This window comes from Orbicella franksi, chromosome 8 (genome assembly GCF_964199315.1).
Source record: "Orbicella franksi chromosome 8, jaOrbFran1.1, whole genome shotgun sequence".
Taxonomy (NCBI): domain Eukaryota; kingdom Metazoa; phylum Cnidaria; class Anthozoa; order Scleractinia; family Merulinidae; genus Orbicella; species Orbicella franksi.
The window spans coordinates 25,396,972-25,421,396 of NC_138152.1; the positions used below are offsets into that span (position 1 = coordinate 25,396,972).

The 24,425-nt window shown below is 38.6% G+C and overlaps 2 protein-coding genes and 2 pseudogenes across 2 annotated transcripts; 1 reads left to right on the forward strand and 3 right to left on the reverse strand.

The window, feature by feature from the left end:
- The first annotated feature begins 6,291 nt into the window (after positions 1-6,291).
- On the forward strand, positions 6,292-7,119 carry LOC145494492 (uncharacterized). The gene has a single exon (XM_081473958.1). It carries the CDS (start codon positions 6,310-6,312, stop codon positions 6,895-6,897), a length of 588 nt encoding a protein of 195 aa, XP_081330084.1. The 5' UTR covers positions 6,292-6,309; the 3' UTR covers positions 6,898-7,119.
- Positions 7,120-9,936: 2,817 nt separating this feature from the next.
- On the reverse strand, positions 9,937-13,067 carry LOC145494490 (DELTA-actitoxin-Afr1e-like; annotated as a pseudogene).
- Positions 13,068-16,329: 3,262 nt separating this feature from the next.
- LOC145495300 (uncharacterized) lies at positions 16,330-17,120 on the reverse strand. The gene has a single exon (XM_081474893.1). The coding sequence runs from the start codon at positions 17,091-17,093 to the stop codon at positions 16,506-16,508; it is 588 nt and encodes a 195-aa protein (XP_081331019.1). The 5' UTR covers positions 17,094-17,120; the 3' UTR covers positions 16,330-16,505.
- A 1,356-nt stretch (positions 17,121-18,476) lies between these two features.
- LOC145495055 (uncharacterized) lies at positions 18,477-19,371 on the reverse strand (annotated as a pseudogene).
- Positions 19,372-24,425: the final 5,054 nt, after the last annotated feature.

Below are 24,425 nucleotides of genomic sequence, written 5' to 3' on the forward strand. Positions count from 1 at the left end.
ATCGACTCCTAAAGTTAAGCTATAGCGGAGCTTCAGTTCGCTCAGCGGAGTACCACGGGTAAAAATTAATAGCGAATAACTTGCAGGTAGTTTTCCATCAGACATAACTAGAATAGGTAATTGAAATCACGAGCGTCCGAGCAAACCACTCGACTCACCTTTACATTACAGAAATTCGCTGAACGTACCGACTGCTCACAACAGGAAAGAGCGACCTAAATAAAAAGAAAGTAAACAATTAGTCGTTGAATAATGACAGGGGATACTCCACAAACATTTACTTAGGGGAGTGTGAGCCGCTTCTTGAAACATTTGCCTTCAGTTTCAGACTAAAAGATGCTATTTTAATTACCCTATCTCTGGCTTAACCTAGTAATTGATACCTATTTCAGACCAAATTCTACTCAGGAACCTTTTGCGTAATTATTTTAGAAGGCCCTCAAATAAGATTGATAAAAACGCATCTTTCATAAGACGAATATCAACAAGGATAAAAATATCTTCTTCCAAGACTTACACATAAAGCTGACTAAGGCGTACAAACCATACTCTATTTCAAAATGTTAAAAATCGATACCCTATTTCAGACCAAAACGGCTAAAAAGCCAGGCGCTTTGGCGCCGCACATAACTGTTTAGGGGGCAAGGGTAGATGCCACCCTCCATAAGTTAATTTCAGAGTTTTGAAAAGACTATTTACTCTAAGGGGTTGAAACTTTCAGTAGCTGTTCATTAATCCTTCTGTATTTTTTCCTCCAGCTTTCTTCATCAAATTGCAAATATTTACGAATTTGTACATTTCGTAACTATTCTGGCTTGATTTTGTATTAAGTTCCGTTTTTTCTTGAATTTTTAAGGAAAATAGTGGCTAATAGTGAAATCCAAGATAGTGGATCTAAGATGGCTAGTCAAATGACGTCATAATCAACAAAGCTGGTATCATCTTGTAGAGCAATCTCAGGGCTATCCGGAATCAATGTAATTACCTTATCTCGCTGAACGAAAACCCAGGGGAGGGGTTCCATCCACCCATCCCCCTTGGTACCATGTTGGGGGTATGAATTGGCTTGTACGTCCGAGGGTCCACATACAAGGCAAGACCCCCAGACATTCATCACGATCGTCCCTAGTATAGCGTAGTTTTCTTTCAATGAATGACCAAAGGTTGATTCCGTCACTGTACCAGATCATCCAAAATTCCTGCCTAGACTAAGTTCTAAGCTAGTTTTTGGAATCTTGTTCTTTCTTAGTTCCAGTGTTCTAATACCAACTCATCAGAGGTACCCAGCGGATCGATCGTTTCGGTAAAATATCTGTTCGGTAGGTCTTTTGATTTAGTTAATAACCTCTCGGATTTTCTCTGGGGAGCTCTTACCTCGTACTTTCGTGATTTGAGACAATTGATGCATTTTGTTTTGGGACTGGTAAGAAAAGAGACGGTTCGGGTACCGCTCATCTGTTGTTTTCTGCAAGCAGAAAGTGAAGCGCACTGCTCAAAATAGGGTCAGGTGGCGGGCGCTAGTTGACGACCTATTTTCCATCAGGAACAAGGAGGATTGAGTTAGTGAGTGAGTCATGTTTTCGGCAAGGCAATACGACCTAAGGCTTTCGGGAAATTGACTTAAAAGTCCTAATAAATTCGACAGGACAAGCTCTAATATGACTAAACAAATAAAAACTAATGTATCTCGGCCTTAAATTAACCCACAGAGCTTTAAAAGTACTAAAACAGCGTTTTAGTATGAACAATTTGAGACAAACCGACGTTGGGTGCTCCTGCAGCTGACACATAACAAACGTTTTTAAAAATTTTTAAGACGCGGCTGCTAATCCGCAGGCATTGAAACAGCAGCAGTAAAATCTGCATATTCACACGATATTGAGCGATCAGTCGATATAGTCCGAACTGCGAGGGACAAACAGAAAGTATAATTGCTACATGAATATATCATAGACGCGACCAGTTAACAAGAACACTTTTGCGTGTTATTGTCCCGAGTTCTCTTACGCCAGTGTTCTCAGCAGGTCTTAATGGCAAGTGTGGTAAAACAAACAAACAAACAAACAAACTCGGAGGCAAGTAATTCCTGATGCAAAAGGTCCCATGGAACAGTACCCTTTACCTACGCATTCGCCGGAATTTTTTACTGGAAAAAACTTGAGGCTGCTGTTTAGATGTCTAAATCACTTACCTTTCAGTGTCTTCAATACGTCAACGGCTTATTCGAAAGAGCAAGAAGACAACAGCTAAATGGGTCGTTAAAAGGGTAAAAACAGAAACTTTCGATTCGCAAAACCTACTTGTGTCTGTAAGAAAAGAAGTGAATTTATCGTCGAGCGCCAGTTAATCTGTGTTACGCGGACCTTTGCAAGGAAATGATTCACAATAGCCGGACTAACATTCGTTTTTTAATTTGTCTATCACCGCTCAGTTGTGTTTGCTCAGTCTAGTTTACTGTGGTATAACTGCAACTGAGTGTGATTCTCGCTGAAGAAATTAACAAACGAGACTGCTATCTCTTCGAAATCAATGGGTAACAGGGAACAATTTGTTTATTTAATATTAAGTTCAGTTAAATGATTGCTTTATTTGTTCATTGAAAACTATACGTGGTAGGTCGAACTGAAGAAAAATAACCAAAACTAAAACGTTTCCAAACTTTGTTGTATATACGGAAAATTAACTGTTATTTTCATAAGTTAAGCAGCAAATTAAACTGCCAGAAATTTTTCTGACATCTTTCAGAACTTTGCGTCTGTATTTAAACATTCAAAATTGCTTTTAGGGATGAACTTGAAACTTACAAAGTGTGTTTATAAACCTGAATCTACACTAAACAAATTTTTCAAAGCCTGTTAGCATTAGTTCCTTTTGTCTTGTGGTGTATTTGATCAATTTTGGATGTACTTTTTGGATATATAGATTCTTTTTGAGTAAGATGGTTTTGCAAATCTGGAAAGTATGTTTAGACCAATAGGAAAGCTTTTAAAATGAGTTAAGACAAAATGTTTTCAATTATTAGGGACATTGAATTGCTGGAATGGTTTGTTTTGTTGCTCATGGTGTATGAATTCAGCAACACTTCTTCTCAACGTATCCCTTCTCCTGTAAACATTATACTAAGCACGTCCGCCCCAGCTGAGCTTCAAGGAGAATATGAATAATATATCATACCTAAAAAATGTTAAAAAATAGCAGAGGTTATACTTGTGATTTCTTTACCTACCCTGTAATCCTCGCACGTACAAGCTGTCGTGAAGACGTCATTTGATCCGCAGTCTTGGATCCGCCATCTTAGATCAGCCATCTTGAATTTCACTATTTTCTTAAAATTTCAAGAGATACGGGAAATCAGTACTTAAGAATCAAGCCAAAACGCTTTTTGAATGTAGAAATTTAAGAATTTCTGCATTTAATGAAGAGAACTTATTTTTGCAGGGCCCTACTGAAAACCACATGTATGTGAAGTGGGCTCCCTGTTGAAAGATCTTTATTATTATTATGATTGTTATAATTGAAAAAGAAAGAGAATCATGTGAAGAAAGTTGATGTTTGACCAGACCTACATGAAGTATGCAGTTACCATGGAAACGTCAAAAATCGTAGACACACTAATGACATATCAAAATGTCCTTCAAGAATGAATGGACATCTACGGAAAGTTTCATCATCTTAGAGTAAATCGTCTTTTCACAACTTCAATAAAAACCTTATGGGGGTGAGGGGGGAGGCCGCGGGGACATCCACCCCTGCTTCCCATGTAGTGCAAGGGCTAAAAAGACCAAAATGACGAGATTTCCTCTTTTCTTTTGTCTATTCTCAACTTTTATATTAACGAATATTTGTGTTTTCTCAACGGCCTTCCAAAAATAAGATGAAGCTTTAACTCTTCAGGGGAAAAAAGGGCTCTATGTCCAAAGTACTGCATTGATTGTTCAGCAAGTTGCAATTAAATTTATCTCTTTATAACTTTCCCGACTGACTGCTCTACATTGATGACAGTTTCCGAGGTCGAGGTACACTCATGCAGTACTTTAGACATATATCCCTTGTTTTGCCCTGTCCAGTTGAAGCTTCATCTTATAATTGGAAGAACGCTGAGAAAGCACACATATTCAATTAAGGTTAATAACGGAAAGAAAGAAAATCTCGTCATTTTGTTCTTTTAGCCCTTGGACGTACAAGGGGAGAAAAGTTCTGGATACCAACCCTCCACCCCAATAAGGTTTGTTCCGAGTTGTGAAAAGTCGATTCACTCTAAGACGCTGAAATTTTCAGTAGCTGCTCATTCATCCTTCGCAGACATTATGATCTGTCATTTTTTGTGTCTACGATTTATGACATTGCCATGGTAATCTCAAACATGATGTAGGTCTGCCCTAAAATCAACTTTTTTTGACATAATTCTCTATTTTTTTCCAGTTCTCTTCATTAAATTGCAGAAATTCTTAAATGTCTAAATTTTATAAGCATTTTGGCTAAATTTTTGATTGCTGATTTCCGTTATTTCTGGACTTTTTAAGAAATTAGTGAAATTTAAGATGGCGGACCCAATTAAGATGGCGGATCCAAGACTGCTGATCAGATGTCGTCTTCACGACAGCTTGTACGTCCGAGGGCTAGAGGATCAGGGAAAGAAATCACAATTATAACTCCTACTATTATCCAAAATTTACAGGGATACTGCAATATTCATATTCTCGCTGAAGCTCGGCTGGGGCGGACGTGCTTAGAATAGTGTTTACTTTGAGAGGAAGGTCAGCTGAATTCATACGCCATTAGTAACGAAACAAACCATTCCAAAAAATCAATATCCCTGATAATTAGACCATTTTCTGTTAACTCATTATAAAAGCTTTTACATTGGTCTAAGGATACTTTCTGCATTTGCAAAAACGTTTTCGTGAATAAAAAATATATATATCCAATTAGAACAACCAAAAGGAATTGATCAAATACCTACCCCACGACACAAAAGGAATGAACTAGCGGTCAAAGAATATCGATCTTGAAAGATGGCTCAATATCGTGTGAATATGCAGATGTTACTGCTGCTGTCTCTTTGCCTGGTGATGTGCAATGTGAGTTAATTTCAATACCAGCTTCCTCTTTCATTTAAGAACCTTTGCTATGAGTTGTCAGGAGAACACTGAAACTAAGAACGAGATTTTAGCAGCAAGCTGAGCAGACATTTTGGTACGAACTAGTTCAGTCATTGAATCAACATTTGGACTTTTATAGGTTTGTCTCAGAAGAAGATATTTTTATCCTTGTTACCATTCGTCTCTTGAAAAGTTTGGTTTCATTAATCTCATTAAAGGCCCTGCTCAAATAATTGCGCAAAAGGGCATACATTTAAGCCTCTGTTTTAAAGCGGCCACTCTCGGGGATCAGACAACTGGCTGCTTAATAGAGGTGGCCGTTTAATAGAGGTTCACCCGAAAACAACGTTGGGCGTGGTCAGTTTTCAGTTTATCAAATATAAGTGCAAACAAATGCAAGAGGAGAAAAAGTAGAACAATGATGGTGTTTTGTCCATAACGTTAGCAAAAGCCAAAGAAACAATTACGTGTACAGACTCGACGAGTCTGTCAACCCAACACTGGCTTGTGTGCTGCACAAACAAACTAAAACGCTTCAAGACTTTGTTTTGTGATTGCTTCAATTAAATACTGCTGAAAATGTGTTTTTACGGTATTTCAGATTGCCATTCTTTTACCTTCATCTGGCCAAGAACGTCCAACTTCAAATTTTCCTGGCCGTTTAATAGAGGAATAAAACAAAACAGAATCAATTAATAGAGGTTCGACCATAATTCCTGGGTAGAATTTGGTCTATAATAGATAACAATTACTAAGCTAAGCGTCAAACAGGGAAAGAAAATGACATCTTTTGGTGTGAAACCAAAGGCGAAGGTTTCAAGAAGTGGGTCGCACACAGCCACCCAAACTTTTGTGTATTACCCAGCTCTCAATATTAAATGACTAATTGTTTACTTTCTTGTCGCTTAGGTCGCTCTTTCTTGTTGTGTTCAATCAGTATGTTCAGCGGATTCCTGTAATGTACAGGTGAGTCACGTGGTTTCCTCGGAGGCTAGTAATTTCAACATTACCTATTTTAGTTATGTCTGATGGAAAACTACTTGCACGTCATACGCCATTTAAAATACTTATCTATAGCAAAAAACAAAAAAAACTCTCCCCATGGTGCTTCGTTGGGCGCACTGGAGCTCGGCTATAACTAAATTTTAAGAGTCTTGATTACTTTTTTAATGACGTATTTTAGAAAAAACTGATTTACCATCAAACCATGACTCCTTCTTGGTTGGAAGCGCATGCGTCCTACATTGACAGTTCTCGTACAATTGCCGCTCACCAACTTACATTCAACGCAGGCTCAATAGCAGAAGCCGCTCTTCTCAAGGTTCCTATGATTCCCGCCGGTGCCTGTAAGGATTCAATTCCGCTGACCGTAGAAATCACAGTTGCACATGACGTCAGCATTGGACAAGGGCATGACAGCGATATCAGATATGGCGTGTCAGACGGTACTAGATTTATTGGGTTTGAAACAACTGACAAGGGGAATTACATCAATCATTCTCCATGCTACGGATTGGAAGGGTTTTCTGGCCCTACTTTGACATCTGCTCGACGTGAACCGGTTCTCCCTAAACCCAGCGACTCTTTCTACCCCGGTCAGTTTGTCTTCACTCTCAAGCTGGATGAACGCTGGGGCTCGTGCTACCTTGCGCATGACGGAGGCTTTGTGAGGACCGCTGGCTACAACAACCGGCTAATGTTTAGTAAGGGACTCTCCCTTGAAGTCTATAAAAGTGATAAAGAAGAGAAAGTTGGAATCAAGTACGTCAAGGTCGCAATCAAGCGAGATGCTTAGAGGGAGAAATCTTGAAAAGCAGCACAATTAATGTAATCGGCATCACTAGAATTGTCACGAATTGACCTTAAGGGAACTTTAGCAGTAGAAAGTCAGAATAAAAGTAATATTGGGAGTTGATTATTTGTGAAATTATAAATTGATGGAAACTTCAGTGAAAAAAATGAAAATTTCGCCCCGGGTTGATTGATAAATAATAAACAAGGGATTTACTTGGAAAAATATGTTTCATCCTAAGCCGTCCTAACTCTTGCTTCTCACTGTAAATAATAACATCTCTCTCTCTCTCTCTCTCTCTCTCTCTCTCTCTCTCTCTCTCTCTCTCTCTCTCTCTCTCTCTCTCTCTCTCTCTCCGTTCAGTTTAATAACAATACTAGAAAGCGATGTTTTGACTGGGGAGATCACAACCACGACCACGAGCAGGAAAATTTTGTGTCCACAAACAGAAAATCACTGATAAAGTTATAAAAAGGAGTTGATATGTTGCAGTTGATATATGTATCAAAAGCGCTATTAATTTTCTTACTAAAACTACGCTAACACCTACATAGATTTTCTGTTGTTAAGTGAAACGGCTAGCCTCTTAGCCTCCTTGAGATCATTATGAAACTCCCGCGCGCTTAGGATAGCTCAGTAAAATTAAGTTAGTTCACTGTCAACTATGACACAAGGAAGACTCGGTAGACTTACAGGTTGCTCGTTGTATGGTAACGTGAGTCGACTAAGCGGTCTGAGTTTGCGTCGTTGAAGGTACTGTGTTTTATCTTGAGCAAAACAGTAATAGAGTGTTCCGTGGTAATAAGTGTCCAACAATAGCAATTTAATGTAGACACGATGAAAGATGCGAATGCAGCCATAACACTACTGAAAAAAGGACCTGTAAAAATGGTAGTAATAGAGTGTGTCATCACATTCTCAAATCCAAAACTAAAGAGCCACTAAAGGTTTTATCCTCATCAGGCATAAGAGGTACTAAATTTATATCTGTTTACAACTTTCCAGCTTAATAGCGTCCTTCGTTTGGAAACCAGCGCATTTTGGGGGTTCGGAGTTATGGCGGTGCGTGACATGAAGCACGCGTTTGTCGAAAAATATACACTTATCTCGTGATTTTTAGCCATTTTAGGAGTTAAAGTATTAGGAAAGTGCTCGTGTAAATGTTTTCTGGTTCGGTTCAGATAATCAGTCGACTAGGTAGCCAAAGTAAGTTCCAGATGTTTACACTATTTTCCGGCCGCCATATTGGAGGACTAAGGAGGTCCACCAACATGGCGGCTCCATTTTGCGCGGAACATTTCGACGAATATCTCAACTTTGGAACAACGCACACACCTTAAACTTGGAGAACTGTCTTGTTTATTTATCGTCTATAATATCTCATTTTCTTGACTTTATCCATTGAATGGTTTTTGATTTTACTTTTTATTGCGTGACAATGAACACACTCTATAGCAAGACAATAATACATTACGTCTCCTTTCTGCCACTTGTTAAGGGTGCAAATGAGAACAGGCATACTGAAGGGTAGCACACCAAAATGCTTGAGGATTACGTGCAGTGGACAAGCATCTCATCCAGAAAAACTAACAATACTTTGAGATTCTTTAGACCAAAGAGATCGGGCTATCAAATACATGCATTAGTTTTTCCCAGGTATGACTAAATTAAACGTTGTACGTTGCTTGGGGTATTAATTATACCATTATCTGATTCAACAGGAAGAGATATTGTAAGAAGTAAAGCACGTGTTTGGGTCCAGTTTTATTTTAACCGTATTCAGACCGGAGTGCGGGTGGGAAAATCTTTTTAGACCCTCTGCAACTTTCACCCCTTGTAACTTTAATGTTGTTGAATCAATGAACCTCAAATTTGATGAATTTTCCTAAAATGTATCTGGGAGTTGTGTGTATTCACAAGCTATTATTTTGACAGCCTCCGAAGACTCAAATCGAACTTCCGCAACAGTTCTACATGTCTTCTTCAGTAAACTCTCGAAAAGTCACAAAAACATACCGCAGTGAATCCCCCGAACAGTGTACGTCACAATTCTATCATAATCCTGCAGTCGAGATATGGAAACGTTTTTAGAGCTGGTGAGTTTATATTATACATGTATATTATGATATATAGTGTCGCGCAATATAGTGTCATATTCTGTCCCTTTCTTATTTAAATTTAAGTTCTGATTCACTAATACCCAGACATGAACCAAAGTTTGTATTCTTCACCTTTGTTCTGGGCGAGCTACTATTACTTAAACCCTCGGACGTACAAACTAACTCATACACTCAGCGTGGTATAAGGGGTTGGGACAGGGGAGGGAGGGGGGTGGGTTAGAGAGAACCTTCCTCTGGGTTTTCGGTTTGTTAAGAGAGAGCAAACTGACTTTACAATGATTAGATAGCCCTAAGCTTGTTCTACAAGACGACACCATTTTTACTGGTTATAACGTCATCTGACGTCATTTGAACCGCCATCTTGGGTCCGCCATCTTGGATTTCACTATTTTCTTAAAAGGTAAAGAAATAACGAAAATTAACACAAAATCAAGCTAGAATGCTCATGAAATGTGCAAATTCATGAATTTCTGCTATTTGGTGAGGAAAAGGGGAAAAATACAGATTTATCTCAAAATTTGATTTTTGGCCCGACGTACATGAGATTTGTTGGTTGCCATGGCACATCAAAATTCCTCCATAGAATGATGAAACAGCTGCTGAAAGTTTTAGCTCTTTAGAGTAAATCCTCTTTTCAGAACTTTGAAAAAATCTTATGGGGGGAGGGGTGGATGCCATTCGCCTTGTACGTCCGAGGGTTAAGAGTATTACCTCCGATGGTTAAGAGAATTAGTGAAAAAAAGGAAATTAAATAAATTCGGGAAAATAAACAAAATCAAACCAAAATATTATACCTAACACATGATATGGAAATTAAGTAGCGAACAGGGTTGACATGTTAAAAGAAGGAAGCCATCGGCCCTTTGAGAGGAGTTCCCGACTAGCCATTAAGCTCCTTAGTGTAGGTTCAATTGTGAAAAACAATAAAACAGTTTCTTTTTCCCACACGTTTATTTTTCATTTCAACTCTTCAATACTAAGCACCACAGGAAAAAAAATCGGTTATGCGATTAAGTTGTGCAAGCATGCTTGGTTTACATGGCAGTTGCTCATTCTTTAAGGACATGAATTTCCAAGGTAGCTTTACCAGAATTGGACATAGAGCCGCGAAATTTCAGACCAGAACCGAGGGATCTGTCATGCCAACCATTTGCCTTGAAGGGGTTTGCATCATAATACAAATCATAGTACTGATCATAGTTGGCCCTTTGGTTTCCAGAGTACAACTTAGCATTCCACCAGTTCTGGTAAAAGTTATAATCAAACGGAACAGAGAACATCACAGCAAGTGTTTTGTCGATGCTTGGAATGTAGTAGGCAAGGACTCCGACAGCTCCCGTTGCGACTGGTCCGGACGTTTTGCGAGGTCCGTAAACAACAGCGCGCGCTGTGGAAAATAGAATAAAAGAAACAGACAAACAATTTACACATTTTAAACTCGGCTATCGCAAAATATCGCGATTTGTGAGTGGCAAGCAGATCGATTATTTGCCAACGCCAAAGGCCGAGGCAAATGATTGATCTGTGAGATCAATTATAAGATAATAGGCCACGACCCTAGAAAATATAACCTTACGCCTTCTGCAAGCCACACAAGACACGTGCAAACTTTATCGATACTCCAGTATTCAAACATTTGAGAATATTTGAAATTTCGTGGTATTAGAAAAAATGTTAAACATTTAAAAATCACGACACAATTCGATTTAAAATTTAGAAAACATGTTTTCCATCGTCAATTCAAAGACGTTTGCAACTTTGTAAGCCCTAATGTAAAGATGTTAATAAAGAAAAATGCTAATTATGAATACTTAAGTGTCCGAAACGTGTTTTCTTAAGTCACACGTTGTGTCTTGTTTTTCAAATGTTGACCGCATTTTTAAACAGAAAATTAATATTAATACCCCTGAACGAAAAACTCTGTGCCGAGTTATTTGTTTTTGATCTTCGCTTTACTGACAAGGGTTTTAAGATGATTTCTGCAGAACATTCGAGCAATAATGGCAAAAATTAAGTTACCAAAAAAACCTCATGAAATTGTAATATTTTGAATAAACGTATTTCAATTAAAACGGACGTTTCGCGTTAGTGTAAAACACAATAACACACGCTTTAAGCATTCTTACGAGGTTTGACATTAAATTTCTCGAGAATGCTTGGAGGTTTAATCGCGGGGTGACCTAGAGAAATGAATTACGGTGAGATGTTTTAAATAGTATTGAAAAAGTTACCGTGCTGTAAGTAGATTTTTAGTAAATCATTTTTGCACTTATTGCTTGAACTTTGAGCGGAATCCGCCTTAATTTCTTTCTTAGTTATGACTCTCGGCCCTTTTAAAGAGACCCCAATTCTGGAAAATGGGGATATCACTTCGAAAATTACATCACACAATAAGCATGGCTCGAAAAGGCGAAGGATGTTTGCGCAAGAATATTCTCAAAAAAAATCGATCGATCGATCGATAGATAGATATGTGTAACAAGGTGACACGTTCATGTTGGTCATATTGTGTTGGTCAAGTTCAAGCATGGTTACTACTTCACAAGAGAGCCTATAGGCCTTTCTACAAATAACACGTAAAATCGCCTAAATATCTTCCCAGAAATTCTCAAAAATCTCCTAATATCAAACATTTTCTAAATATCTTGAAAACTACTCTAAAAAATCTCTTATTTTTTATCATGAAAAACGCACCGATCTTGAATCCCTTAGGCCGGCCGAAGTTTCTCAAATCTCTTTCAGTGGAAGGAGTTGAAAAAGAAGATTCAGGTTCCTCGATGTTACCAGCTTCCGCCATTTCAGTTTAAAATTTGTCCCTTTAGCGCTTTTAGTGGTATGGAATACGTTTTTCAAGTGGAAAATAGCTGAACTGTATTGTTTCCGGCATAAAATTTAGTCTTGTTTCAATGGAAAAGCGAGGAAAACATAAGGCTAAGCCAAAAATAGGTATGAGTATTTTTAGATATGCCTAGCTTTTCTAAATATCTTAATGTTTCTAAAAATCTCGCAAAGTTCTAAACATCCAAAAACATATCCAGATATTTGTGGCAAGGCCTAAGCGAGCCTCTTTACATGCTATATTCACTTCTTACCGTTATCCACAGAATAAGGCAAGTTTTCATCCGCAGTGCCAGAATAGAAGTAGGAAGAGCCTTGCTGCCAACGAAGTCCACTTTCGTTGTCAACGCCAATCGCGTTTCACGTTAGCGAGGACATTTAGGACGTCTTTCAACAGATTGATTGTAAGCTGAGCACCTTCAATAACCGTTCCTGCAGCAACTGAAATGAAATAAGCAAGTTAGTTTGACAACCGAAATGTTTTTAAAACCTTATCACTGAAGTCACCGATCTAGAGATCTACTTGCTATAGCAACAGCTCCTGATTTTGACGAGTGGCGGCAAACCTTTGCTATGTTTAGAGGGCTAAGTCAAACCAGAGTTGCACCAACTGGTAAAGTTTTAATTCCTGTAATGTTCTGTGTATATGCTTTACGTTTTGATATGTTTTGTTTGTTTGTTTGTTTTTGTTTTGTTTTGTTTTGTTTTGTTTTGTTTTGTTTTGTTTTGTTTTGTTTTGTTTTGTTTTGTTTTGTTTTGTTTTGTTTTCTAAGAGCGATTCCTAAAGATCCTTTACCTTTGCGCTTGGACTTTTCGCTGTCTTGGTCTTCCAAGTCCTTCTGCAGTTTAACTTCAGTGTTATAAGATCGCTCCAAAAGGGCATCCAGTTCCTATGTAGGAAAAAGGAAAACAAACCAAAAAACCCAAAGGGAGAGGTTTTATTTTCAGTTTTTAAGTTTCTTAAAGTAAAATTGTAGTTTTTAGGGATAGTTTTGTAAAGGGCGTCGGACAAAAAATGGATGTGTGCGCTATATAAATGAACTATTATTATTATTATCATTATCATTATTATTATTATTATTACCATTACTATTACTATTACTATCATTATTGCTGTTGTTGTTGTTGTTGTTGTTGTTACTATTATTATTATTAAGCTGGATTTTACAGAAAAAAAAACAATAATTTCTTTTTACCTGGCGGTTGGGAACCATTTCAGGGAAGTCGGTCAAACCAGCGTCTCCCAACAATGCCTCAGCTTTCCGCTTTGTAAAGAAAAAAACAAAAGCTAAAATTTTCGAACAACAATCAGCAATGTTTCAAAACGGTCTTTTGACACATTGTTATTTAGGAATGTTTTATGCCAAAATTTAACCGTCCTCTGGCCTGTATGTTCTAATTCTCACCTTATCATGACGACATAGTTGAATCAGTTTGCAATGCACAAAAAACATCAGCAACGACATCATCACCATAATCGTAATTATTGTTAGTGTTACAATTATAATTATCAATGGTGTTGTCATGGATACTAATGTCAACATTATTATAATCGATTATCATTTTAAGTAACCTGAATTCAAGTTTTCACTTTCTTATTCAATATTTACAATGTATTTGTTTAATTTATTCTTCTTTTCTAATGGACAGCTACAAATATCCAATAAAAGTTTTCATTACGTACCTTGCTTTCGCGGCCGCCGGGCAGTTCTTCTAGTTCCTATGTGGAGCGAAATATATCCAACGACTTACTGCGGCTATTTCTTAGTGGCTAACACATGCAAAGGTGTGTTTCAATGAAATTGTGGCCGTTTTAATTTGACTTTCTTGCAAAAGTGTTTACGTATGGCAGGGTCTCAGCTAGCCTACCAACAGGTTCCCGGCAAGGACAGAAAAACAAATTCGACGAGCAAGTCCAGCGGACAAGCGCAAAACTGAAGAATTTGGAGAGCAAGGTGATCGGGACGCGACGCTCGGTCGCCGGGAGCCTGTTCACAGGCTAGGTCCTAGCATAAATTTTGGATTGTGAATGGCTCCTCTAGTTGCAAAAGCTCATTTTCATGCGCTTTTCCATTTTCCATGCTCGTGTTAAAATTCGAATTTCATTCATGGCGTAAAACGGACCACAAATGCCATAGCAATTTTACGATAGACGCCATTTAGGGTTGCAAACAGAAAGTTTGATCAAAGGCAATAACATAAGTCAACTCTTTCTTTACCTCTCCATTTGGGTTGTTTGGTTTGATCACAGATCCAAAGCTAGTAGTAGTAACCGAAACGATTAACAGCAAGGAGAAGATAAAACTGAGGTGGTCCATGTTCAACCTAGAAAACAATAATAAGACCACAGAACATTCATTACCAATGACAAGAAGTTCAACAGACTTACCGAAAGTTGCTTCAAAAACGGTTTCGGTTTATGTTGGAAACAAACTGATTATTGTTAAAGAGCCAGTTTAAATGTAGAAAATACCGAAAAACTGACTTACTGTTTTCCACGCTGTATATGTATCTATCTCTGCATAACCTGATACCCCTTTACGTGAAATCGCTCTGAACAGGTTCCTATATACCGTGGAACCCCGCTATACGAGAGTTAATTGTTTTCTATTTCGTCGCCTATTTCTTGCTTTGCCTTTGTTTCTGTCAATTCAAAATATTGCTAGCTACGTTCGGTTCAGTTTCTGCATTTATTAGTTCATTTTTGCGTACTTTTTTCGTGCAGATTAAATGTAGATTAGTTTTTTTCACGTCGTGTTATGTAATCCCTTATTGTTAATTACGTAACCTCATCAAGTCTCTTGTTTTGCTAAAAATTCTGTTTATAGCGTTGTAGTTTTTTGAATTGTTTTCAGTCGTTGTTATCCCAGCTGGTGACCGTATTAATGGCGTTCCAACATAGGCAAAGTCCATTAGAGAAAAATTGACGGCTACGCTATTTTGTAGTCTTCATATTAGAATGCTCGGCGATCCTTGCCTTCTCGCACGTGAAAGGTTCTAAAACTGAAAATGACATCCCGGCACTGAAATGAAATGTTTTACTTCTGGCTATTTTCACAGTTCAAAAAACGTTTATTGCACACTAGTTTATCTCCATGAGCTAATTAATGCAAAGGAAACTTGACGTAGGCGATGTAATGCAATTGTTCTAAATTATTCAAAGTGGTCGGTTTGTGATTAGTACCAACGCTAGTTCGCGCTTTGTAACTTAACCTTGAGGCTTGAATAAAGTTAAATCTGTTTGCGTTCTTTCGTTTGCTCTGTACTTTAGAAAACTTCACTTAAAAACAATGAATGAATATTTTTCAAGTCACTTTTTAACTTGATAATGCCGCAAGGTAGCGCCGAAACCTCATTCGCTTTTTTAAATGCGTTTTAAATCTTTTAGCGTTGAACTTCTTGTTCTTCTTAAGAGCACAAAACGCCAGCGAACTGAGGATTCACTTCGCTTTTCCGTGTAACGTGACGTTAAATTTTTTTTTTTTTTTACGGGAAAATTTAGCCTAGATAATGGAAGGAATTTACGGCTTTAGTAACGACGACGCCGTAATTATAGCCTTGGAGCTACTTCATAGTTTTATACTGTACTGTAAGTATTTCGGACGCTTAAAAGTTTCAGAAGGAGTTTATTTTTTTGGGGGGGGACATCGCTTTCTTCGAAATTAAAATCGTCCAAGATTTTTGCAAGTAATATATCCTACCTGGTAACAGTTTTCGAAGAGCGAGTTGGGGAACCGCGGAAGATTGGATTTTGGCGCCAAACAAAAAACTTGAAGACACAGAATGTTTCATTTTTTTTTTTTTTTTACTTTTTGTGTGTGTGTGTGTGTTTGTACTTTTTACAATCGGATGTGAATTATATATATATCCCTTAGCTGCGTTTCGTGGTTATTAAATGCCGTCTCCAGTGAGAAAAGTTGCCCGACTTCAACGCCTATCTTATAACATGCTTTTGACGTCATAACAGTAAATTTTTAGCAACTGCTGAATCCTGATTGGTCAATTCAAATTTCAGGCGCACTGGACGTATGTAAGGAGTTCACTGAATCCATGATTTCACTTCATCATCAACTCAGTCTGTAAATTATTTTGTAGCTAAAGATGAAAGTGTAAACTGTCAAAAACCTGGCTTTTTAAAATTCAAAAATAGCCAGTGTTCTTCCTAAAACTTATCGTAATACCGCGGGTGTTCGATTCCATAAACGAGTGATATCGACTTTCCTCCTATTTTCCGCTGCTTAACTTTTAACGGTGCTTTTTTTGACCAAGAAGACGTAAGAGCATGTTTGTCCAGATTGGAAAGATTTTTTTGCTAACTGATAACTGTAAAATGACGATGCGTGCACATCAAAAGAAATGGGACGATTTGCGTCTGATACTGATCGATTATATAGAGCGTTAAAAAAAAATGACCAACAAATTTTTCTTTATTGTGTATTGCAAAATATTGGTTTTGAGTTTGTGGACTGACAATGATTGATCATGTATAATACATAAAATGACCAACAAATTTCTCTTAGTCCCGTTTTTATTTAGTAACCAACTAAAAACATGCAATGATTGAAATTTCTTTGAAACTCCCAGTATTGCTCGTGTTTCCTTTTTCTACTGCTATGGTTCCCTTATGTGTGCTGTGTTTGAGGACTTCTCTTCCTAGGCGTCTTGCTTGACAGCGACCTTGATGTACCTGATCCCAACCCTCTCTCCCGCATTACTCTTGTAAACCTCGAGAGTGAGTCCCTGGCCGAGCATCAGTCGGTTGTTGTAGCCAGCGGTCCTCACGTAGCCTCCGTCATGCGCAGTGTAGCAGGAGCCCCAGCGTTCATCCAACTTGATAGTGAAGACATACTGACCGGGGTAGAAGGAGTCACTGGGTTTAGGGATAACTGACTCGTATCGAAGAGAGGTCAAAGTAGAGCCAGACAAGCCTTCCAATTCATAGCATGGAGAATTAGTTCCATAATTTCCCTTGTCACATGTTCCAAAGCCGATAAATCTGGTACCGTCTGACACGCCATATTTGATATCGCTGTCAGTTCTTTGGCCAATGCTGACGTCATGCCCGACTGTGATGTCTACGGTCAGCGAAAATGAATCTCTCATCACACCAGCTGGAATCATGGGAACCTTTAGGAGAGCTGCGTCACTTACTGAGCCAGCGTTGAATCTTAATTGATGAGCGGTAATTGTGCGAGAACTGTCAACGTAGGACGCATGCGCCTCCAGCCATGATGGAGGCATAGTCTGATGGTAAATCAATTTCTCCTACAAAACAAGTTTGTGAAAATACTCATCAATTCACAATGAAGACTTATTTTCTTTGTGGGAGAGTGTCAAATACAAAATCCAGATATGCCGCCCAGTAGAGAGAACAAAACTTTAATATATTCTTTTTAAATGTTTAGCTGTCAGCTGAGTTCAAGAAACATTTGTCTGGCAAGCCAACGTAACCTACCTGTGGCTCACAGTAGTCTGGTGAGCATGAGGTATGCAGACAACGGGAATTAGCGATCTAAAAACAAGAAAAAATTAAACTCCAATCAGAGCCAGGGCTGCAGAAATTGAATACTTCGCCGCAAGCCGTCGTGAATAGACTGACAGAATACTTCGAGATAGTCGGATACCCCAGGCCATTTTCGGGCGACTTCGGGCCCGAATATTCGACAGCAACAAGTTTTGTTTTTCAACGGAACAACGTTATCATTCTTTTTAGCAGTTGTACCTATGGTTTATAATATTATTCGTAGTGAATTTGTGGGCGGTCATTTGAATCAACAGTTGTACCGAATCGGTTCCTTTCATTTGAAACCTAATGTTTCGTTTTTATTTCTGTAGCCTACTCATTCCTAAATCAAAACTCATATGTTCGCAAAATTTCTTTTTTAGATAACTGTGTTTATAATTAGCACCAGATTGTATGTGATAATGTAGATCTTTTAATAGCAATCGCAGTTGTCTTGCGACCTTCATCTTAATTGACTTACCACGCCGAGTAACACAGGCTGTCAAAACACTAGTTTGCTAAGACAACCGCCTTTCACCGCGTCTTGTCACACTTTCTTGGTAGCAATTCCAATTAACTGAGTCTATGTATTCCGGCACAAACAACTCAGTCTATAACTTATCTTGAATTATATAAAAAGTCAAATAACGCTCACATTTTGACTGGTTCTCAGTACTTATAAGCTATTACAGGACAGACGTAAAGATGACGTCATTAACATTTTTTCTTTATCATGTAAGACCAGTAGATTCCATTTGCCTTACGCTCGGCCGATTTAGTAATAGATCACACTAGGGGTCAAAACGGGCTTGGAAACATCAGTTACACACTCGTCTAATGGCTCATGTGTCATTGTTTTGTTCTTACCACATTTTTACCTCATGCAATCCATTTGTTAAACTGACACTGACTGGTGTAGACTGTGAAAAAACATGGCTTGCTTGAAACTCAGTAACACAGTATTATTCCTCCATAAATTAGTCCTTATTCCCGACGGGCGTTCCATAAACAAGTGGCATCGACTTTGCTGTGTTTTTTCAGCTGCCCAATTCTTAAGAACGTGTTTGTCCAGATTGAAAGGCTTTTTATTTATTGTGCATTGTAAAATGTCGGTCTTAAGTTTGTAGACTGACAATGATTGATCATATATAACACAGAAAATGACCAACAAATTTCTCTTAGTCCCGTTTTTATTTACTAACCAACTAAAAACATGCAATGATTGAAATTTCTTTGAAACTCCCAGTATTGCTCGTGTTTCCTTTTTCTACTGCCATGGTTCCCTTAAGTGCGCTGTGTTTGAGGATTTCTCTTCCTAGGCGTCTTGCTTGACAGCGACCTTGATGTACCTGATCCCAACCCTCTCTCCTGCATCACTCTTGTAAACCTCGAGAGTGAGTCCCTTGCTGAGCATCAGTCGGTTGTTGTAGCCAGCGGTCCTCACGGAACCTCCGTCATGCGCAGTGTAGCAGGAGCCCCAGCGTTCATCCAACTTGATAGTGAAGACATACTGACCGGGGTAGAAGGAGTCGCTGGGTTTAGGGAGAGGTCAAAGTAGAGCCAGACAAGCCTTCCAATCCATAGCATGGAGAATTAGTTCCATAATTTCCCTTGTCACATGTTCCAAAGCCGATAAATCTGGTACCGTCTGACACGCCATATTTGATATCGCTATCAGTTCTTTGGCCAATGCTGACGTCATGCCCGACTGTGATGTCTACGGTCAGCGGAAATGAATCTCTCATCACACCAGCTGGAATCATGGGAACCTTTAGGAGAGCTGCGTCACTTACTGAGCCGGCGTTGAATGTTAATTGATGAGCGGTAATTGTGCGAGAACTGTCAATGTAGGACGCATGCGCCTCCAGCCATGATGGAGTCATAGTCTGATGGTAAATCAATTTCTCCTAAAAACAAGTTTGTGAAAATACTCATCAATTCACAATGAAGACTTATTTTCTTTGTGGGAGAGTGTCAAATACAAAATCCAGATATGCCGTCCAGTACAGAGAACAAAACTTTAATATATATTTTTTAAATGTTTAGCTGTCAGCTGAGTTCAAGAAACATTTGTCTGGCAAGCCAACGTAACCTACCTGTGGCTCACAGTAGTCTGGTGAGCATGAGGTATGCAGACAACAGGAATTAGCGATCTAAAAACAAGAAAAAATTAAACTCCAATCAGAGCCATGGCTACAGAAATTGAATACTTCGCCGCAAGCCTTCGTGAATAGACTGACAGAATACTTAACAATTATTCCATGAGCGCGCGTTGGATATGAGATGGTAAATAGCCAACGAGGCCCGTAGGGCTGAGTTGGCCATAACCAATCTCATATCCAACAAGCGCGAATGGAATAATTGTTTTATTAAATTCGGTGCGTTTGTATTCTTGGAAATATAGCTTAATTTTATTGGATTTTAATTTTACAAAACGACCGGAAGTCGATGTGACAAAAACAACAACAAGTGGGAAATCACATGACATGCGCGCCGTTTGTAAAATTAGTTGAATGAAAAATTTGAGAGCGAAGCAAGCGAATTTGCTGAATGAAATTACAATCAAGTAGAATTCAAGAAACGTCTATCAAATGAAGGAGATATAACCTTGGTCAGAAAGTTTGAAAAGCGTTCAAGTTCGAGTCATGGAGAAGAGCCAAATAATTGTGCACTTGCACATTGCCATTGTAATAATGCTGCGGAAAACTTTGATCGCCATGTGACACAGACGTTGTGCCAAAATTATTCTAGACAAGATCTCTCTCAGGATTCCCTTGCTTTAAAAGCCTTGGCATTTCGAGCTGTATGTGTGGAGCTCACTGTTGGTCAGTTTTAGAGTCAAGGACAGAAACTATCTTAGCGTCAGATTCATCTTCAGAATCTCCGAGGCCACCCTGGTGGTTTTTCGTGGCTGGTAAAGAACCGGGCTTACTTCGGTTCAGCTCAAAACACTCAACTCCTTGAGGTGTTTTTCGCAAGGACAGAATTGTTGGCGCTAGCTGTCGTTGATTCTCTCGTCGTCGTCGGCCAAAAAAGAGACTGAGATAAAACTAGGTCGTCCTCTGTAGCTGTTCGGGATTCTTGCTCTCGGCCGATCCGAGCTTGCTTAGTGGAACAGTTTCCTCATCTGCTCATTGGAAACTGGTTTCTTATGGACTACGCCGGCAATTATACCTGTTTTCCTGCGGCCTTTTACAAATGCATATGCTCTAATAATTTATTTACCTGGTCAGAGATAATGGAAAACGGTTTGTTGTGCGACGGCGTGCGAAGGAAATGATCAACTGGCGGCTTTAATGGATTTAATCAATGAACTTTTGCAATACGTGTCATCTTTCTTCCTCGCAGACGAGTAAAAACACTTCAACTCAACATTCAGTTCTTCTTTTGACATTTCTTATATCGGTTCCGAAAATTTGGTGTCACCAGGACTAGCAAGCCATTCTGTTCAGGTAAAATTTGTTTTTGTTACATAATCTTCATGAATGCGTAAAATCTCGCCGGTCGTATTTTAATTTTGCAACTTTAAGGGAAACTTAACGTATACGTACCGTTAAATAATCTTATCTCGAGCTTTGTGGCTTTTTTGTTGTTACTGGGACGGCATTGTCCATAATTTCCCGTATTTCCTGTGTAGATAGCTCACCGAATGTGCTTTTTTTTCATCCATTTTTTTTGTCGACGAACTTCGCTTCACGCGAAAAAGCTCATGCCGAGCGACATTTGCCGCTTTCATTTCCATATAAGGTCAAACGCAGGTATAATGGCTGGTAACCGAGATCCAGTGAACCAATCAGAAAGCTAGAATTGCATTATCCGAGGCTGAGAATTTAATAATTCGGGATAGTCGGATACGCCAGGCCATTTTCGGGCGACTTCTTTCCCGAATATTCGACAGCAACAAGTTTTGTTTTTCAACGGAACAACGTTATCATTCTTTTTAGCAGTTGTACCTATAGTTTATAATATTATTCGTAGTGAATTTGTGGGCAGTCGTTTGAAATCAACAGTCAGTACCGAATCGGTTCCTTCCATTTAAAATCTAATGTTTCGTTTTCATCCCTTTAGCCTACTGATTCCTAAATCAAAACCATATCATGTGTTCGCAATTTTTTTTTAGATAACTGTGTTTATAATTAGCACCAGATTGTATTTGATAATGTACAACTTTTAAGACTAATTGCAGTTGTCTTGTGACTGTCTTCATCTTAATTGACTTACCACGCCGAGCAATAGAACCAGGTTCAGGATCGAACTGAAGGGTGAAAATTGCATGATTCCGCTTGATTCTTAAAGAGCCAACCAAAAACCCGATTGCCAGTAGATCGCAATAGAGTCAGGAAACAAAGAAAAGGAATAATAAACTTGCTCAATTTATTCTCGAGCAAAATGTTTACAATAAGCTAAAGTACACACACTACAGAGCAGCGTGCAAACAGCTTGATTCATATTGTGTTTAATCTCTTACTAAATTAAAACGATTTTATTTCATATTTATTCCGCAAAAATTGATTCAAAACATGCTAATTGATTTTATATCAATACAGTCTAATTATGATTGTATACCATTTAACAAAAACTTCCGGAAATTTCGGTCAGAATGTAAATGCTGCGTAACACAAATTTGGCTCTACCGACCGGAAAATTTTCCAAATAAGCGAAACATTTCGAAAGTTCCTAGTTCAAAATTTCCAAACGAAATGCCCGAATGAAAAATGTGCTCACCATTTACAAGTTGTGGAATTGTGATGAGCAGGTTGAACTAGTCTAGACTCTCTTGGTAAATTAAGACTTGCCGAGTTAATGGTAAATACCCAACACGTACGGAATTCAAAATTAGGGGATTTTTGCTTACCATTTGCGCAAACAGATGACGAACCGTTTTATCCGTGTAAACGGTAAATAACCTAGTACCTAAATAACCTAGTACGCTGGACAAAACTGTTTTGGTTGTCTTAAACCTTATTAAATTCCACACACGGAAAATTATTTTCACATAGATCACTCAAGGGAGGCTTGCGTTTATTTAAAGCGTATCTAAATTTGCGGACTGAATCACAAAAGCATGGAAAATTGCGTGATTTCTAAGATAAAAATTGTTATGGTTTACATCGACGTCGTAGTGTTGTTATGCGAAGAATATCGTTGCGTGTTTGTGGATATTTTCATGAATTCGACGAGATGGCATGAGGAAGGAGCGATAATCCATTTAAACAGCACTATAACCCGGTGATACATCAGCGGTTTAGAGAATCAAAGATTCACTTTGCGATGCTATTACTGAAGGGCCACCAAGCAACCCAACAAAGTTATTTCAAGCTGTTATGCAGGAAAATCCGAACAAATGGCAAGCTACTGGTAGATGGGCCCAGAAACAAGCCCGTAAACATTTCTAAAAGCTCAAATAGCAGTGCCTATTGTTATTGGCCGACAACGCCTTAACACGGCATAATTTTGAGCAAATTGTGGCTTGTACGAAGCGCAATAAAAGACAGCCATCGTCAAAACAGGCGCAAGACCGATCTAGTGGCAAGAACAGTTTCAGAGTTCTAAGATCATATTGTATTTCAGTGGCCAAATAAGTTTTAAGAGTCTTTCTCATGCTTTCTTGTCAAAATCGTGACAAAAAGATCCACCGGCACATAAAGAGTTTCTTCGCAAAACAACACTCCAAATATGACTCATTTTTCTCAGAAATCACGTGATTTTCAATACTTTTGTGACTCAGTTACCAAATTTGGACAAGGTGTAACGCAAGCCTTTCGTGCGTGATCCATATAAAAATAAGTTTCCATGTGTGGAATTTAGTAAAGTTTAAGACAATCTCAAATTTTTTTTGTGTCACTATGTTTGTTTTAATTTTTCGCGGCAAAACGTCGATCCAGAACAGTTTTGTCCAGCGTACTGGTTATTTCGCTGTGTTTGCTCTTCGCTAACCATCGCTAAAGGAAAAGAAACCTTTGTTTGCTGTTTTTCTGTGTTTATCGTTAATATCAGGATGTAACAGGAGCCATAATCGGGGACGGAGACCGTAAGTCTTAGGATCCGCGCGCACCTATGATACCGGTTAATTTTTTTTTATTTTTAGAACAAATTGCGCCATCCTGACGTCATATATCTGCGCGGATCCACGCACATGTCGAGGGCTCTCGCGTGGGTGTTGTCACGTTGTGTGATCAACTGAATGGTGAGAGTTGCGAGATTCTCCCGCAGATTTATCACAGCGATGGCAGGAAATAAGGCAGGGAATAAGAACCAGGGCTCTTAGATGTATTTTTATGCTCTGAGCTAATGAAAAAGGTGAGTTTTTCAGGCTCGAAAGCATGACTTCAATTTCGCGCTGCGAATGAACAATATCTGCTCGCGCTAGTTGTACGAGTAAGATTTTGCGTTTGGTTCTGGAAAGAAAAGTTATGCAAGAAAACACTTTACTCTGGTATCGAGTTAATTTGTGAGTTTCCCAAACAATGCTTAATCATAACCAAACCCTGTTTTTGATAGTTTCTTATTGTTCTGTTTGTATGGCGAGTTTGCAAAAGTTTTTGAAAGGAAAGTCAGACGCGTACATAAGTAGCTAATTTGCATAGTGCAGCTCGTGTACTTCCAAATCCGAGTCGGTGTTTTCAATTGTCAACAAATCTTGACAAAGATTTCTTTCGTTGTCTTTTGTGCTGAGAAGTTGCAACAATTTTCACCGACGCCAAAAGGCTCCTAACATTATGTGCATTTCTTTTACAACCTAGTGAAATTTTACACTGCCAAAATAAAATAGACAAGGAGTTTTGATAACTCAACCAACGAAATCGAAATCGTTATTCGAGTTGATTAAAGAAAGCGTCATCGTCACTTTGCTGATTATTTCTGCTGTATTCGCATATTTTGAGCTAAGCTTTTAATATGTTCTCAAACATTTATCACCTTAAACATATTTCAAAACTAGAGATATTATATGAGTTCGATGTACGTTTTCACACGAAAGTGCGGAAGTCCAATTTGTCATGTTTTACCGACTGTACAAAACACGCATCGGCGGGCGCTCTTATTGATCGACAATAGACAATTGGATTTTT

Excerpts from the sequence above, each read along its gene's own strand:
- LOC145495300 (XM_081474893.1), bottom strand. The coding sequence starts at position 17,093 with ATGCCTCCATCATGGCTGGAGGCGCATGCGTCCTACGTTGACAGTTCT.
- LOC145494492 (XM_081473958.1), top strand. The coding sequence starts at position 6,310 with ATGACTCCTTCTTGGTTGGAAGCGCATGCGTCCTACATTGACAGTTCT.